General features: G+C 42.8%; 1 protein-coding gene and 1 non-coding gene across 3 annotated transcripts in view; one reads left to right on the plus strand and one right to left on the minus strand.

Moving 5' to 3' along the window:
- The window catches only part of LOC139240867 (natural resistance-associated macrophage protein 2-like), a 413,050-nt gene extending 400,218 nt beyond the window's left edge, over nucleotides 1-12,832 (minus strand). For both annotated transcript variants that reach the window (XM_070869364.1, XM_070869363.1), the window contains exon 1: nucleotides 12,715-12,832. In XM_070869364.1, the coding sequence (XP_070725465.1) occupies nucleotides 12,715-12,778 (64 nt within the window). In that variant the 5' untranslated portion in view covers nucleotides 12,779-12,832. The remainder of the gene's footprint in view (nucleotides 1-12,714) is intronic.
- On the plus strand, nucleotides 5,517-5,713 carry LOC139241059 (U2 spliceosomal RNA). Its single transcript, XR_011588774.1, has one exon. It is a non-coding gene; the product is annotated as a U2 spliceosomal RNA (small nuclear RNA).
- Nucleotides 12,833-18,933: the final 6,101 nt, after the last annotated feature.

Below are 18,933 nucleotides of genomic sequence, written 5' to 3' on the forward strand. Positions count from 1 at the left end.
ACAGAGTTAACGTTTCAGGTAATGACCCTTCGTCAGAACTGGAGAGTGTTCGAAAAGAACAGATTCTTAAGGGGCCCTGAAAGAGGGAGGGGAGGAAAGAACAAAAGGAAGGTCTGTGATAGGGTGGGAGGCAGGAGATTAGAGAGATAAAAGGCCGAATTGAAATGGTAATGACAGGAGTTCAAAAAAGATGAGTCTCGATAGGGTGTGAATGGCAGAATAATTACCAGCTGCCATTGGTGACAAGGAAAAAAATCATGATCGGGGCGGGGGGAGGGGAGGGGAGGAAGGGAGCTAAAGATGGCCAGAGGTCACGCTCTGAAATTGAAGAACTCGATGTTGAGTCCAGAGGCTGTAAAGTGCCTAATCGAAAGATGAGGTGCTGTTCCTTGAGCTTACAATGAGCTTCATTGGAACAGTGTAGGAGACCGAGGACGGAGAGGTCGGATTTCAATTCGGCCCATCATCCCTTTTGTCTCTCTAATCTCTCCTGCCTTCCACCCTATCACAGACCTTCCCTTTTGTTCTTTCTTCCCCTCCCCCTTTCAGTGCTTCTAAGAATCTGTTCTTTTCGAACACTCTCCAGTTCTGACGAAGGGTCATCGACCCGAAACGTTAACTCTGTTTCTCTGCACAGATGCTGCCTGACCCCGTTGAGATTTCCAGCATCATCTGGTTATTATCTCATTGTTGCTCGTGGGAGCTTGCGGTGCACAAATTAGCTGCTGCGTTTCCTACATTACAACAGTGACTACACTTCAATAGTTGGCTGCATGAACGTCCCTGTAAAACTACAAGATTTGATTTTCTTTCTTTCAGATGAGATGGTGGGAGAAGAGCAGGGAGTTCGCCCAGTGTCCTGGCCAACATTCCACCTTCAACCAACACCCCCAAAAATAAAAAGAGCATTCATCGCATTGCAGTTTGTGGGATCTTGCTGTGTGTAAAATGGCTGCCGACATAAAGTATGTTATGTCCTTTGATGTTTCAAGATATCCCAGGCATTGCACAGAGTTATCATCATAGGCAGTCCCTCGGAATCGAGGAAGACTTGCTTCCACTCCTGAAGTGAGTTTTTTGGAGGCTGAACAGTCCAATACGGGAATTACAGTCTCTGTCACAAGTGGGACAGACAGTGGTTGAAGGAAAGGGAGAGTGGGACAGGTTTGCCGCACGCTCTTTCCGCTGCCTGTGATTGATTCTGCATGCTCTCGGCGATGAGACTCGAGGTGCTCAGCGCCCTCCCGGATGCACTTCCTCCACTTCGAGCGGTCTTTGGCCAGGGACTCCCAGGTGTCAGGGGGGATGTGCAAGTCGGACAGTACAGGGTTGAAGACAGATTTGATGCAATGATTTCTACCTCTCTGCCTCGACAATTTAACATTTATCTTGACATGTCAGTAGAATAAGTCCCGAGAGTATCTGATTGGTTGGGATGTGAATGTAATTGTCAAAATCCTCAACAAAAGGACAGGCAAAGACTAGCCAATCCATCCGGCCACTCCACCCACACCATGAAACCCAACTCACGGTCACCCAATCTCCTGCAGAGCCAAGAAACGCCATAGGCCAAATGGTTAATGACCCATTGCTGGAGGAAACACAACTTCAAACATGCCGGCAAATAGTTTACAACAGTCAGCCTGTTGAAATGTGGCAGTGAGGTAATCATTGACCGACTCGAACACTGACACAGCCAAGAGCAGAGTTTGAGTCACATCCACTGTGCGCCACACACGCACAGCCTTCTCTCTCTCTCTCTCCCCCCGGAACCTCTCCACAGCCACTCCCCTCTGCTGAGTCACCTCCAAGTACGGGGACGGCCACAACCCGTGATCTAACGGCATTGTAGACAAAACTCCAATGTGGGCCTTTATTGCAAAGGGGATGGAGTGCAAAAGCAGGGAAGTCTTGCTACAGTTGTACACCTGGAATACTGCGTGCAGTTTTGGTTTCCATATTTACGAAGGGATATATTTGCTTTGGAGGCAGTTCAAAGAGGTTCACGAGGTTGATTCCGGAGATGAGTCGGTTGATTTATGAGGAATGGTTGAGTAGGTTGGGCCTCTACTCATTGGAATTCAGAAGAATGAGAGATGATCTTATCGAAACGTATAAGATTATGAGGGGGCTTGACAAGGTGGATGCAGAGAGGATGTTTCCACTGATGGGGGAGACGAGAACTTGAGGCATAATCTTAGAATAAGGGGCCACCCATTTAAAACTGAGATGAGGAGGAATTTCTTCTCTGAGGGTTGTAAATCTGTGGAATTCGCTGCCTCAGAGCTGTGGAAGCTGGGTCATTGAATAAATTTAAGGCGGAGATAGACAGTTTCTTGAACGATAAAGGGTTATGGGGAGCGGGTGGGGAAGTGGAGCTGAGTCCATGATCGGATCAGCCATGATCTTACTGAATGGCAGAGCAGGCCTACTCCTGATCCTATTTCTTATATTTTTATGTTCTTATCATGGGATCTGGCTGTCCCCATACAATTTCAACAGTGCAGGCATCCTGTTCTTGCCGTGTGCAGTAAAAGTGAACCTGATGCACCAGGGAGCAGCAGTTTTAGAAATTCCATTCTCGGAATGTGGGCGTCGCTAACAAGGCTAAAGTTTATTGCCCAGCCGTAGAAATGTTTGATCCAACTGAGTGGCACGCTCGACCACTTCAGAGAGTAGTTAAGAGTCAACCACGTTGGTGTGGGACTGGAGTCACATGTAGGCCCAGACTGGCTAGAAAGAAAAGACTTGCATTTATATAGCGCCTTTCACAACGTCAGGACGTCCCAAAGCGCTTTACAGCCAATGAAGTACTTTTTTTGATGTGTAGTCATTATTGTAATGTGGGAAATGCAGCAGCCAATTTGTGCACAGCAAGCTCCCACAAACAGCAATGTGAGAATGACCAGATAATCTGCTTTTTGGTTATGTTGATTAAGGGATAAATATTGGCCAGGAGACCAGGGATAACTCCCCTGCTCTTCTTCGAAACAGTGCCATGGGATCTTTTACATCCACCTGATCAGCCATGATCTTATTAAATGGCGGAGCAGGCTCGAGGGGCCATTTGGCTTACTCCTGCTCCTAATTCTTATGTTCTTATGAGAGCATCTGAGGCCTCGGTTTAACGCCTCATCTGAAAGACAGGCAAGGACGGCAGGTTTCCTTCCCTGAAGGACATTAATGAACCAATTGGATTTTTACGACAATCCAACAGCTTTATGGACCCTTTTATTGTTCCCAGATTTTTTTTTTTTATAAACTGAATTCAAATTCTGAAACTGCCACGTTGGGAGTTGAACGCATGTTCCCAGGTTTCTCAATCCAAGCCTTTGGATTACTAGCCCTGAAAGATGACCACTACACGGTCATACCCATCTCCAGAGGGGGTGAACAACACACGAAGGTCTCTGTCCTGAAACACAAGGCAATTATAAACAGGGAGTACAAGCACTGACTAAATTTACGCCCCAGTATAAACAGGCACACAAGCACGCTGATTATCTGACAGGAATACACACTGAAAAGACACATACCAATGTCCCAGGAGCTTCTCACAGCACTCCTGTACGAACCGCGAACAACGCTTGAAATGAAGAATAACAGAGTGGAAATATTTAATTATAGTTCTTTGAAGGATTTTACCGAACAGACTGTGCGATAGCCAAGCAATGGGCGACACTGAATGGCCAGGCCGCTCTTTGACACATCAGATGGTCGATGATTCATGACCTGCAAGGCTACACTAAGACCCAGATTTGTTTTGGAGGGAGTCTTGCCTAACGTTTCAAAATTAATCTTGTAAAATTGTTTCATGAGCAGAATGCTCCAGCTAGAAGGTGGCTGCAATACTCCCGAGCTGGCAGGAGTCAAAATAATTAGCGATTAACAATCTTTCAAACATCTGGCCTAACTTTAATGAACAGATCGCTGTGTGGTTATCGGTTCCTCTCCTGAAGGCACAGACTCTCGGTGGGGTACCGTCCCCGTGGGCAAGAATCGCCCTTCAGCACCTTGCTGAAGTGGCCACTCGTGTGAGCCCAGACAGCAAGTGACAGCAGGCCATTTGACTGTGGAGTGCATCACAGTCCAGTTATTACCCAACACACACACACACACACACACACACACACACACACACACACTCATTTCCCAGCAGGCGTTACTGGATGGTGATCAGGGGCAGAAACCGAGGCTGGTTTCCTCCCTCTCTGGGCCACCAGTGCCCAGGACCAATGGTAGCACATCCCAACACCCCAGCTCACTCAGCACTGACCACAAACAGAACCATCTCATCTGCAGGGCTCAGCAGCACACTGGACAGGCATTTATCCCACTGCACCATCAGGGAGGAAATTGGAGTTTTTCTTATGTACATAGCATATACAGCACACAAACAGGCCATTCTGTGCTGGTGTACACGAGCCTCCTCCCATTCCATCGACCTCATCGCAGCCTAGCAGCATATCTTTCTATTCCCTTTTCTGCCATGTGCACATCTAATTTTCTTCTTAAAGCATCTAAGCTGTTTGCCTCAACCACTTCCTGTGGTAGCGAGTTCACTTTCTAACCACTCTCTGAGTTAAGACATTTTTCCTGATTTCCCGATTGGATTTATCAGTGACTATGTTGTACTTATGGCCCTCGTTTTGGATCCTCCCACACGTGGAAACATCTTCTCCACATAGAAACATAGAAAATAAACATAGAAACATACCCTGTTCAACCCATGCATCATTTTAAAGACCTCTCTCAGGTCACCGCTAAGTCTTCTCTGTTCCAAAGAAAAAAGCCCCAACCTGTTCAATCTTTCCCGATAGTTGGGGAGCAGCGGCGAGGCCTATAAAAGACCCAGCGACAGCAAGGAGCAGCGGCAAGGCCCAGCGACAGCAAGGAGCAGCGGCGAGGCCTATAAAAGACCCAGTGACAGCAAGGAGCAGCGGCGAGGCCTATAAAAGGCCCAGCGACAGCAAGGAGCAGCGGCAAGGCCCAGCGACAGCAAGGAGCAGCGGCAAGGCCCAGCGACAGCAAGGAGCAGCGGCGAGGCCTATAAAAGGCCCAGCGACAGCAAGGAGCAGCGGCAAGGCCCAGCGACAGCAAGGAGCAGCGGCGAGGCCTATAAAAGGCCCAGCGACAGCAAGGAGCAGCGGCGAGGCCTATAAAAGACCCAGCGACAGCAAGGAGCAGCGGCAAGGCCCAGCGACAGCAAGGAGCAGCGGCGAGGCCTATAAAAGGCCCAGCGACAGCAAGGAGCAGCGGCGAGGCCTATAAAAGGCCCAGCGACAGCAAGGAGCAGCGGCAGTCGGGGACGAGCCAGCTGCTGCAGCAGGGTCAAAAGTAAAAATAAGTAAAAAGAAATCGAAGTGTGACATCACAGCCAAGAGGGTAAGTGATTGGTGAGTAGTTTTTATTTTTTCTTTATCTTTTTTTTTCTTATCAGTAAGAAATCTTTGGCATTGTTGCCAAATTAAGTTAATTTAAGGGTTAATTCATGGTAGGAGTAGCCAGTGTGCCTGACTGCTTCTCGGCCTTTTGGCTAAGATCATGCGTAACTGACCTGACAGGGGAGTAACCATGACCCCAAAGTGGTTCTCCCTGGATCAGGAAGGTGGTTCTCCTATGCTTTTTGGAAATAGGAGGTGGGTGGGGTGGATTGACCCATCCACCTCCACAGAGGTGTGTGGGGTTGCTGACCCATCCACCTCCATGGCACGAACCTGGTATTGCAGTACTTCCAGGAACGATGCAGTGGCTCTCGGCCTTTTGGCTAAGAGCATTGGCGCAGAGTGATCCTTGATGTGTGCAAGGTGACCTCTGGTGTTTGTGATTTGACAAAGAATTGGAAAGATTGGCTACGAATAATTAAAAAAAAACTATGTGTGCGGGAAGTGTGTCCAGCTGCAGCTCCCGTCAGACCACATGATGGCACTGGAGCTGCGCATGGATTCACTCTGGAGCATCCTCGATGCGGAGGAGGTCGTGAACAACACGTTTAGTGAGTTGGTCACACCACAGGTAAAGGTTACACAGCCAGATAGGGAATGGGTGACCATCAGGCAGAGCAGGAGTAGGAAGGTAGTGCAGGGGTCCCCTGTGGTCATCTCCCTCCAAAACAGATATACCATCTTGGGTACTGTTGGGGGTGATGGCTCATCAGGGGAAGGCAGCAGCAGGTTCACGGCACCATGGGTGGCTCTGCTGCACAGGAGGGCAGGAAAAAGAGTGGGAGAGCTATAGTGGTAGGGGATTCTATTGTAAGGGGAATAGATAGGTGTTTATGCGGCCGCAAATCGAGACTCCAGGATGGTATGTTGCCTCCCTGGTGCAAGGGTCAAGGATGTCTCGGAGCGGGTGCAGGACATTCTGAAAAGGAAGGGTGAACAGCCAGTTGTCGTGGTGCATATAGGTACCAACGACATGGGTAAAAAAAAAGGGATGAGATCCTACAAGCTGAATTTAGGGAGCTAGGAGTTAAATTAAAAAGTAGGACCTCAAAAGGTAGTAATCACAGGATTGCTACCAGTGCCACGTGCTAGTCAGAGTAGGAATCACAGGATACTTAATATGAATACATGGCTTGAGGAATGGTGCAAAAAGGAGGGATCCAAATTCCTGGGACATTGGAACCGGTTCTGGGGGAGGTGGGACCAGTACAAACCGGATGGTCTGCACCTGGGCAGGACCGGAACCAATGTCCTAGGGAGAGTGTTTGCTAGTGCTGTTGGGGAGGGTTTAAACTAATATGGCAGGGGGATGAGAATCTATGCAGGGAGACAGAGGGAAGTAAAATGGGGGCTGAAGCAAAAGATAGCAAGGAGAATAGTAAAAGTGGAGGGCAGAGAAATCAAGGGCAAAAATCAAAAAGGGCCACATTACAGCATAATTCTAAAAGGACAAAGAGTGTTAAAAAAACAAGCCTGAAGGCTTTGTGTCTCAATGAGAGGAGCATTCGTAATAAGGTGGATGAATTAACTGCGCAGACAGCTGTTAACAGATATGATGTAATTGGGATTACGGAGACATGGCTCCAAGGTGACCAAGGCTGGGAACTCAACATCCAGGGATACGAGTGCAGCTCCAACAACACTCAAGGAGCTCGACACCATCCAGGACAAAGCAGCCCGCTTGATTGGCACCCCATCCACCACCTTCAACATTCACTCCCTCCACCACCGGCGCCCCCTGGCTGCAGTGTGTACCATCTACAAGATGCACTGCAGCAACTCGCCAAGGCTTCTTCGGCAGCACCTCCCAAACCCACGACCTCTACCACATAAAAGGACAAGGGCAGCAGGCACATGGGAACACCACCACCTCCACGTTCCCCTCCCAGTCACACACCAGCCTGACTTGGAAATATATCTATGGTAGTACCTTCACCACACGGACTACAGCGGTTCAAGACAGCGGCTCACCACCACCTTCTCAAGGGAAGTCGGGATGAGCAATAGATGCCGGCCTTGCCAGCAATGCCCACATCTTGAGAAGAAAATTCATTTTTAAAAACCCTACTTCTTCCAACTACAGCATCCAGCCATTTCTTAAATGAGTCCAACTACTGGGTCTCCCCTCCCCTTCCCGCTACCCCTGTTCCAGCTGTTTATCACCCTTGATGTAAAGAAATACCCCTTAGTATCTGTCCTAACCCTGCCCATCACACCCTGAACCCTGTGCCCTCTTGTGCTGGTAATCAGGTCTATCTCCAGGTATAATGTCTCTGTTCTGTTAAGTATTTATTTATCCCTATCAGATGAAGGCTGATGAAGGCATTCCTCACAGCGTTTCCCACACCAACAATACACCTGGCAGCTCTCTTGTACTGTTTCCAGGGGCTGAAATCTCCCCACTCCCACCCAACTCCCTGTGACCAGAACTACACCCAGTACAGCTCCAGCAGAGCCCCTCAGGATTTGATTTGAACTGGTTTGGTTTTATCTCCCACTGTTTACTGGCTCCTCACACTGGTGAGCAACGAGCCAACAGTCGCCCGTGGATCTTTTCCTTTTATTCGTTCCTGGGATGTGGGCGTCGCTGGCCAGGCCGGCATTTATTGCCCATCCCTAATTGCCCTTGAGAAGGTGGTGGTGAGCCGCCGCCTTGAACCGCTGCAGTCCGTGTGGTGAAGGTGCTCCCACAGTGCTGTTCGGGAGGGAGTTCCAGGATTTTGACCCAGCGACGATGAAGGAACAGCCGATATATTTCCAAGTCAGGATGGATTTAATCCAGAGGCCTCTTTGGCCAGGGCTATCCCACACGTGCATGTGCCTCCTATTATGTAATACCTTGCACTTATTTGTATTATATGTGCCACAGGTGCAAGCCCAGTCTTTGCAAGATTTCAGTCGCCTTCTTTGTGTCCACAATCCCACTCACTTTCCGCTATCTGCAACTGTAACCATGCAGCGAGATTTTGATTCCAGGCCTGAATCAGCAGATTCTGCAACCACTGTGCTATTGTGCTCTTCTCAAAAGTTTTACAGAAGCAATCATTGCGAATTGGCTTATTTAATGCATTGATACAAATATGCTTTAAGGGAAATAATAAAACTCACAATCTTCACCCAGCGCTGCTTAAACTCTCCTTAACTCCTCCACCTCCAGCTTTTTGAGCTCTACCCAGCTTCTTGTGTTTTCTCCTCAAATCAATCCCTCAAATGGTTTGCACCCCAGTGACAGACCTGTAATCGGCAGTATTAGTGTTATACAGTTCTCTCTCCAGACACAGGCCCCGTTTGGAAGGACACAATCTAGTTTCCCAGTTCAAGTGGACACTGGATAAAGGTGTCACGCACCCACTGCAATCCCAGTAACAGTCCAGCCTCCCACAGTATACAGTACGACAGAAAATGGACACTTGGGAGGAAACAATATTCTGGGGTAGCAGTACTTTCAATCCTATAGAATAAAAGCAAATTCCAACTCAATGTTTAAGTTGCACTCAGACACATCCGGGACTGGACAGTCCGTGGAATAGTTTGTCGAAAATGGGGGAGGGGGCACAGTGTTTTGCAGCAAGAAACCCCCAACAAGGCTGGTCTCGAGCAGGCTGCTTCTACAGTCGTGAAATGGAGGTCATTCCCTCTTTGTGTAGGAGTTCTTTATAAAACAGTGTTTTCCTTGATCCCAGCACGGCTTCTCACCCGACCCCACTGACTGAAACCTTTTTTGGGTAACTTGACTCACCACCATGTACGCAACCTGAAATAACTGCTCAAACACAACAGGTACAGGCATAAGAACAAAAACCGGAAAAACAGCAGGTGGACCATGTATATACATGGAGCTAAATCCTCAAAATGGAAACTATAATTAAATATGTAGCCTGGCAGCTTTAATGGAAAGTCTAGATGTCTGTGTCCGCAGCTGGATTTCTCTCGTAGCAAGCCACCTGATGCTTTTCACTAAGCCAGATAGCTTCTAATGGCCAAACGCTGCTACCCAATTGCAGAGCTAGGTACCTCAAGCAGCAAGACATTAAATACCCATTCCCAGGGCTCAAGGGGATCAACAACAACAACTTCTATTTATATAGCGCCTTTAACGTAGTGAAACGTCCCAAGGCGCTTCATAAGAGTGTTATGAGAGAAAAAATTTGACACCGAGCCACATAAGGAGAAATTAGCACAGATGGGGGGTCACAAGGCAGCTTGGTCAAAGAAATAGGTTTGAAGAAGCGTCTTGAAGGAGGAAAGAGAGGTAGAGAGGCGGAGAGGTTCAGGGAGGGAGTTCCAGAACTTGGGGCCCAGGCAGCAGAAGGCACGGCCACCGATGGTGGAGTGATTATAATCAGGGATGCTCAGGAGGGCAGAATTAGAGGAGCGCAGACATCCCGGGGGGTTGTGGGGCTGGAGGAGATTACAGAGATAGAGAGGGGCGAGGGCCATGGAGGGATTTGTAAACAAGGATGAGAATTTTGAAATCGAGACGTTGCTTAACTGGGAGCCAATGTGGGTCAGCGAGCACAGGGAGTGATGGGTGAGCGGGACTTGGTGCGAGTTAGGGCACAGGGCATCAAATATCATTGTCTCTTATAGAAGATAAAAGCAATGGTGAGATTCCCGCTGCTTGGCCAAAGGACCACCCCATCATTATCCACCCAGCGACAGGTTCCATTACTCAACCAGGCAGGCCGAGGAATACCGAGAACCTGCCTGGCTCAGCTATCACATCACCAGGTCTGCTACCGAGGTTGACTCGATTCTAATCTGACATCAACAGGCCACCTTGATCCCATTTGTCTGCTTTTACAAATTTGGGACGTCTGCAGACATCTCGAGTACAGTGATGTCAGCGGCTCCTGTAAGCAGCCTGAACACCGGTTTTCTTTTAAATTAAAGTTGACTCTCACTGCTCTATTTGTGAGGTAGTGATACCCACGAGTGTAACAGTGAAACTCGCTCGTGTTCTGTACTGGACCCACATGTACTGCTTCAATCTCTCCGGAAATGCTCAAAGTCAACACTGATATTTGGTGTGAATTGCAGACTACTTTATTCCACAGTAAGTAAAGTGTACAATGAAGTCGGTGAGAACAATCAGTGGGACTTCTATCTGTGTACGGTTACAAAAATAACGGTCCGGAATTTGCGGTGCGGATGGCAGCGAGCTGGCAGCGCTCGCCCTCATCCCGCCTTTGAAACTGACCGCAACTTCAGGATGTGGCGCAGGCAGGAATCCTGAAGTTACGGTCTGTCATTCGCGGCTCCTCCGCAGCCTGCCCTGCGCCCCCCAGAGCCGGCAATCAGTGAAATCTCTCAAATCAGGGAAACGGATGAAAAATGTGGCTCTTCCACAGTATTTTAAATACCCCATTAAAAGTTTGACCCAAAGGATTAGATGTAATTGACGTTTGAACAGCATATTGACTGCTAAACAAATGCTATGGCCCTGAAAAACGAATTTTAACTGCAGTGTACAATTTATCCATTTTAATAAAAATTAAAATTTTTTATGAAACTTTCAAAAAAAAAGTTGATTTATTGTTTTTGCTCGCCTTTATTTCAGGTTTGCCTTTTCCCCACGTGAGAGCCTCAATCTTTCTTTTGCTCTCTGGAACATTTTTTTGTGAGAATGTTAAGAGCTGACCCACTTCTTTGCACCCTGCCTGTAAGAATTCTGCGTTTGGATTGGCTGCTCAGACAGCCTGCTGGCGTCACAGCAGTTCACACTATGGGATCCCCACTAACCTCCGTTGATTTGATTTGAACGTTGGAAAGCCCGAACTTCGACACAGATCACGAGATCCTTGTGTGAAGCGTACCTTGGGGCCGCTGACAGCAAATTCCGGACCATTGAGCACACGGCTACTGGTCTATTCTGCCTCCAGCGCGCCAGTGGCCGCCTGAGGAAAAGAGTGTTTGAAGACCAGGCCCTCAAAAGTGCCACCAAGCCCATGGTAATACCCACCCTCCTGTATGGCTCGGAGACATGGACCATGTACAGAAGACACCTCAAGTTGCTGGAGAAAAATCATCAACGATGCCTCCGCAAGATCCTACAAATCCCCTGGGAGGACAGGCGCACCAACATCAGTGTCCACGACCAGGCCAACATCCCCAGCATTGAAGCACTGACCACACTTGATCAGCTCCGCTGGGCAGACCACATAGCCCGCATACCTGACACGAGACTCCCAAAGCAAGTGCTCTAATTGGAACTCCTACATGGCAAATGAGCCAAAGTTGGGCAGAGGAAATGTTACAAGGACACCCTCAAAGCCTCCCTGATAAAGTGCAACATCCCCACCGACACCTGGGAGTCCCTGGCCAAAGACCGCCCTAAGTGGAGGAAGTGCATCTGGGAGGGGGCTGAGCACCTCGAGTCTCGTCACCGAGAGCATGCAGAAATCAAGCGCAGGCAGCGGAAGGAGCGTGCGGCAAACCTGTCCCACCCTCCCCTTCCCTCAACCACTGTCTGTCCCACCTGTGACAGGGACTGTGGTTCTCGGATTGGACTGTTCAGTCACCCAAGGACTCACTCCAGGAGTGGAAGCAAGTCTTCCTCGATTCCGAGGGACTGTCTACGATGATGATTCGTGAGTCATCTTGACTTTGCCCGAGTGTAAAAGCCACGGAAACGAATCGGCAGCTCGATTTACACCTCTCCCGGCCTTTGTATTTTGGGAATACAAATGGGGAGAGGTGTTAAATGGGCTGTTAACTCGCTGTTGCCTCTTTTCTACCATCGCACAAAGTCCAAGCGTGAGGCCACTCTCACCACCCCCTGCCCCACTGTCCCCAATACCCGGGATAATGGCTCGCTGCTTTGCGCTGTTCGACCTCCCTGTTTATGTGTGTTCTGATATTTCAAAGCGCAGTGTTTCCAACACCAAGGTGTGAAGGGTCTGTGGATGGGTAGACAGGGCTCACAGATTGTGTGTGTCTGACAGAGGAACAAAGTGCACATCAGCAGCACTCTGCCAAGTCACCAGGATAGCACAGAAAGCCGCTCCAGGCAAGCCTGTGCTCAGAGACCAGGTACAGCCCGCCTGAGGAACACCAGCTAAAGACACAAGGTCCTGCAAAGCACCAGGGTCACTGGAGCACCCGCCTTCCCCAGAAGCTGGTACCTTCCTGCTCAGTGTGGCGGCCTCGCCACGGACAGACCATGCCCGCAAAGGGGGCGGGGGGCGAGCGGACGCCGCAGATTTAACCTCAGGCGCGAATCCAGGTCAAGAAGACAGTGCAGGCGCAAAATGTCGGCCAGGCCTCTTACCTTTACAAACTCCCTCCTCCTTGTCACCGCCGCTCCGGCTGACTGCATCCGCTTCAACTTTCATGGCCAAGTTCCAGCATCCCGGCCCTCAACCAGCCTCCGCTCATTGGCCACGGCTCCTGCTCCCGGCGCCTGGCAGCCAAAGCGAGTCTCCCGGCACAGCGTCACCCGCAGGAGCGGCGGACACACGGCTCTTCACACACCAGCCACTGCCAGACATCCCCACACACTGTATTCTATTTAATATATACTGTGTTGTGTATATTGTACACATACTTCCCCACACACTGTTTTCTATTTAATATATACTGTGTTGTGTATATTGTACACATACTTCCCCACACACTGTTTTCTATTTAATATATACTGTGTTATGTATATTGTACACATACTTCCCCACACACTGTTTTCTATTTAATATGTACTGTTTAATGTATATTGAACACATACTTCAACACATACTGTTTTCTATTTAATATATACTGTTTTCTGTATATTGTACACAGACTTCCCCACACACTGTTTTCTATTTTATAATTAATATTTTATGCATATTATACACATACTTCCCCACACACTGTTTTCTATTTTATATGTACTGTTTAATGTATATTGAACACATACTTCAACACATACTGTTTTCTATTTTATATATACTGTTTTATGTATATTGTACACATACTTCCCCACACACTGTTTTCTATTTTATAATTACTTTTTAATGTATATTGTACACATGCTTCCCCACACATTGTTTTCTTTTTTATAGATACTGTTTTATGTATGTTGTACAAAAACCTCCCCACACACTGTTTTCTATTTTATATATCATGTTTTATGTATGTTGTACACATACTTCCCCACACACTGTTTTCTATTTTATATATACTGTTTTATGTATATTGTACACATACTTCCCCACACACTGTTTTCGATTTAATATATACTGTGTTATGTATATTGTACACATACTTCCCCACACACTGTTTTCTATTTAATATATACTGTGTTATGTATATTCTACACATAATTCCCCACACACTGTTTTCTATTTAATATATACTGTTTTATGTATATTGTACACATACTTCCCCACACACTGTTTTCTATTTAATATATACTGTGCTATGTATATTGTACACATACTTCCCCACACACTGTTTTCTATTTTATACATACTGTGTTATGTATATTGTACACATACTTCCCCACACACTGTTTTCTATTTAATATATACTGTTTTATGTATATTGTACACATACTTCCCCACACACTGTTTTCTATTTTATAATTACTGTTTTATGTATATTGTACACATACTTCCCCACACACTGTTTTCTATTTTATAATTACTGTTTTATGTATATTGTACACATACTTCCTCACACACTGTTTTCTATTTTATATATACTGTTTTTTGTAAATTGTACACATACTTCCCCACACACTGTTTTCTATTTTATATATACTGTTTTATGTATATTGTACACATACTTCCCCCCACACTGTTTTCTATTTTATACATACAGTTTTATGTATATTGTACACATACTTCCCCACACACTGTTTTCTATTTTATACATGCTGTTTTATGTATATTGTACACATACTTCCCCACACACTGTTTTCTATTTTATAATTACTGTTTTATGTATATTGTACACATACTTCCCCACACACTGTTTTCTATTTTATAATTACTGTTTTATGCATATTGTACACATACTTCCCCACACACTGTTTTCTATTTTATATATACTGTTTTATGTATATTGTACAAATACTTCCCCACACACTGTTTTCTATTTTATAATTACTGTTTTATGTATATTGTACACATACTTCCCCACACACTGTTTTCTATTTTATATATACTGTTTTATGTATATTGTACACATATTTCCCCTCACACTGTTTTCTATTTTATATATACTGTGTTATGTATATTGTACACATACTTCACCACACACTTTTTTCTATTTTATCTATACTGTTTTATATACATTGTACACATACTTCCCCACACACTGTTTTCTATTTTATATATACTGTGTTCTGTATATTGTACACATACTTCCCCACACACTGTTTTCTATTTAATATATACTGTGTTATGTATATTGTACACATACTTCCCCACACACTGTTTTCTATTTAATATATACTGTGTTATGTATATTGTACACATACTTCCCCACACACATTTTTTTCTATTTTATACATACTGTGTTATGTGTATTGTACACATACTTCCCCACACACTGTTTTCTATTTAATATATACTGTTTTATGTATATTGTACACATACTTCCCCACACACTGTTTTCTATTTTATACATACAGTTTTATGTATATTGTACACATACTTCCCCACACACTGTTTTCTATTTTATACATGCTGTTTTATGTATATTGTACACATACTTCCCCACACACTGTTTTCTATTTTATAATTACTGTTTTATGTATATTGTACACATACTTCCCCACACACTGTTTTCTATTTTATATATACTGTTTTATGTATATTGTACACATACTTCCCCACACACTGTTTTCTATTTTATAATTACTGTTTTATGTATATTGTACACATACTTCCCCACACACTGTTTTCTATTTTATATATACTGTTTTATGTATATTGTACACATACTTCCCCACACACTGTTTTCTATTTAATATATACTGTGTTGTGTATATTGTACACATACTTCCCCACACACTGTTTTCGATTTAATATATACTGTTTCATGTATATTGTACACATACTTCCCCACACACTGTTTTCTATTTTATATATACTGTTTTATGTATATTGTACACATACTTCCCCACACACTGTTTTCTATTTAATATATACTGTTTAATGTATATTGTACACATACTTCCCCACACACTGTTTTCTATTTAATATATACTGTGTTATGTATATTGTACACATACTTCCCCACACACTGTTTTCTATTTAATATATACTGTGTTATGTATATTGTACACATAATTCCCCACACACTGTTTTCTATTTAATATATACTGTGTTATGTATATTGTACACATAATTCCCCACACACTGTTTTCTATTTAATATATACTGTTTTATGTATATTGTACACATACTTCCCCACACACTGTTTTCTATTTAATATATACTGTGCTGTGTATATTGTACACATACTTCCCCACACACAGTTTTCTATTTGATATATACTGTGTTATGTATATTGTACACATACTTCCCCACACACTGTTTTCTATTTAATATATACTGTTTAATGTATATTGTACACATACTTCCCCACACAATGTTTTCTATTTAATATATACTGTGTTATATATTTTGTACACATACTTCCCCACACACTGTTTTCTATTTAATATATACTGTGTTATGTATATTGTACACATACTTCCCCACACACTGTTTTCTATTTTATACATACTGTGTTATGTATATTGTACACATACTTCCCCACACACTGTTTTCTATTTAATATATACTGTTTTATGTATATTGTACACATACTTCCCCACACACTGTTTTCTATTTTATAATTACTGTGTTATGTATATTGTACACATACTTCCCCACACACTGTTTTCTATTTAATATATACTGTTTTATGTATATTGTACACATACTTCCCCACACACTGTTTTCTATTTCATAATTACTGTTTTATGTATATTGTACACAGACTTCCCCACACACTGTTTTCTATTTTATAATTACTGTTTTATGCATATTATACACATACTTCCCCACACACTGTTTTCTATTTTATATATACTGTTTTATGTATATTGTACACATACTTCCCCACACACTGTTTGCTATTTTATATATACTGTTTTATGTATATTGTACACATACTTCCCCACACACTGTTTTCTATTTTATATATACTGTTTTATGTATATTGTACACATACTTCCCCTCACACTGTTTTCTATTTTATATATACTGTGTTATGTATATTGTACACATACTTCCCCACACACTGTTTTCTATTTTATATATACTGTTTTATATACATTGTACACATACTTCCCCACACACTGTTTTCTATTTTATATATACTGTGTTATGTATATTGTACACATACTTCCCCACACACTGTTTTCTATTTAATATATACTGTGTTATGTATTTTGTACACATACTTCCCCACACGCTGTTTTCTATTTAATATATACTGTGTTATGTATATTGTACACATACTTCCCCACACACTGTTTTCTATTTAATATATACTGTGTTATGTATATTGTACACATACTTCCCCACACACTGTTTTCTATTTTATATATACTGTGTTATGTATATTGTACACATACTTCCCCACACACTGTTTTTTATTTAATATATAATGTTTTATGTATATTGCACACATACTTCCCCACACACTGTTTTCTATTTTATAATTACAGTTTTATGTATATTGTACACATACTTCCCCACACACTGTTTTCTATTTTATAATTACTGTTTTATGTATATTGTACACATACTTCCCCACACACTGTTTTCTATTTTATAATTACTGTTTTATGTAAATTGTACACATACTTCCCCACACACTGTTTTCTATTTTATACATACAGTTTAATGTATATTGTACACATACTTCCCCACACACTGTTTTCTATTTTATCTATACTGTGCTATGTATATTGTACACATACTTCCCCACACACTGTTTTCTATTTAATATATACTGTGTTATGTATATTGTACACATACTTCGCCACACACTGTTTTCTATTTTATAATTACTGTTTTATGTATATTGTACACATACTTCCCCACACATTTTTTTCTATTTTATACATACTGTGTTATGTATATTGTACACATACTTCCCCACACACTGTTTTCTATTTAATATATATTGTTTTATGTATATTGTACACATACTTCCCCACACACTGTTTTCTATTTTATACATACAGTTTTATGTATATTGTACACATACTTCCCCACACACTGTTTTCTATTTTATACATGCTGTTTTATGTATATTGTACACATGCTTCCCCACACACTGTTTTCTATTTTATAATTACTGTTTTATGTATATTGTGCACATACATCCCCACACACGGTTTTCTATTTTATATCTACTGTTTTCTGTCTATTGTACACATACTTCCCCACACACTGTTTTCTATTTTATATATACTGTTTTATGTATATTGTACGCATACTTCCCCACACACTGTTTTCTATTTTATATATGCTGTTTTATGTATATTGTACACAGACTTCCCCACACACTGTTTTCTATTTTTTTAATACTGTTTTATGTATATTGTACACATACTTCCCCACACACTGTTTCTATTTTATAATTACTGTTTTATGTATATTTTACACATACTTCCCCGCACAATGTTTTTTATTTTATAAACACTGTTTAATGTATGTTGTACACATACTTCTCCACACACTGTTTTCTATTTTATCTATACTGTGCAATGTATATTGTACACATACTTCCCCACACACTGTTTTCTATTTAATATATACTGTGTTATGTATATTGTACACATACTTCCCCACACACTGTTTTCTATTTAATATATACTGTGTTATGTATATTGTACACATACTTCCCCACACACTGTTTTCTATTTTATATATACTGTGTTATGTATATTGTAAACATACTTCCCCACACACTGTTTTTTATTTAATATATAATGTTTTATGTATATTGCACACATACTTCCCCACACACTGTTTTCTATTTTATAATTACTGTTTTATGTATATTGTACACATACTTCCCCACACACTGTTTTCTATTTTATAATTACTGTTTTATGTATATTGTACACATACTTCCCCACACACTGTTTTCTATTTTATAATTGCTGTTTTATGTAAATTGTACACATACTTCCCCACACACTGTTTTCTATTTTATATATACTGTTTTATGTATATTGTACACATACTTCCCCACACACTGTTTTCTATTTTATACATGCTGTTTTATGTATATTGTACACATACTTCCCCACACACTGTTTTCTATTTTATAATTACTGTTTTATGTATATTGTACACATACTTCCCCACACACTGTTTTCTATTTTATAATTGCTGTTTTATGTAAATTGTACACATACTTCCCCACACACTGTTTTCTATTTTATATATACTGTTTTATGTATATTGTACACATACTTCCCCACACACTGTTTTCTATTTCA

The sequence above is a fragment of the Pristiophorus japonicus genome, chromosome X (assembly GCF_044704955.1).
Source record: "Pristiophorus japonicus isolate sPriJap1 chromosome X, sPriJap1.hap1, whole genome shotgun sequence".
Classification (NCBI taxonomy): Eukaryota; Metazoa; Chordata; class Chondrichthyes; family Pristiophoridae; genus Pristiophorus; species Pristiophorus japonicus.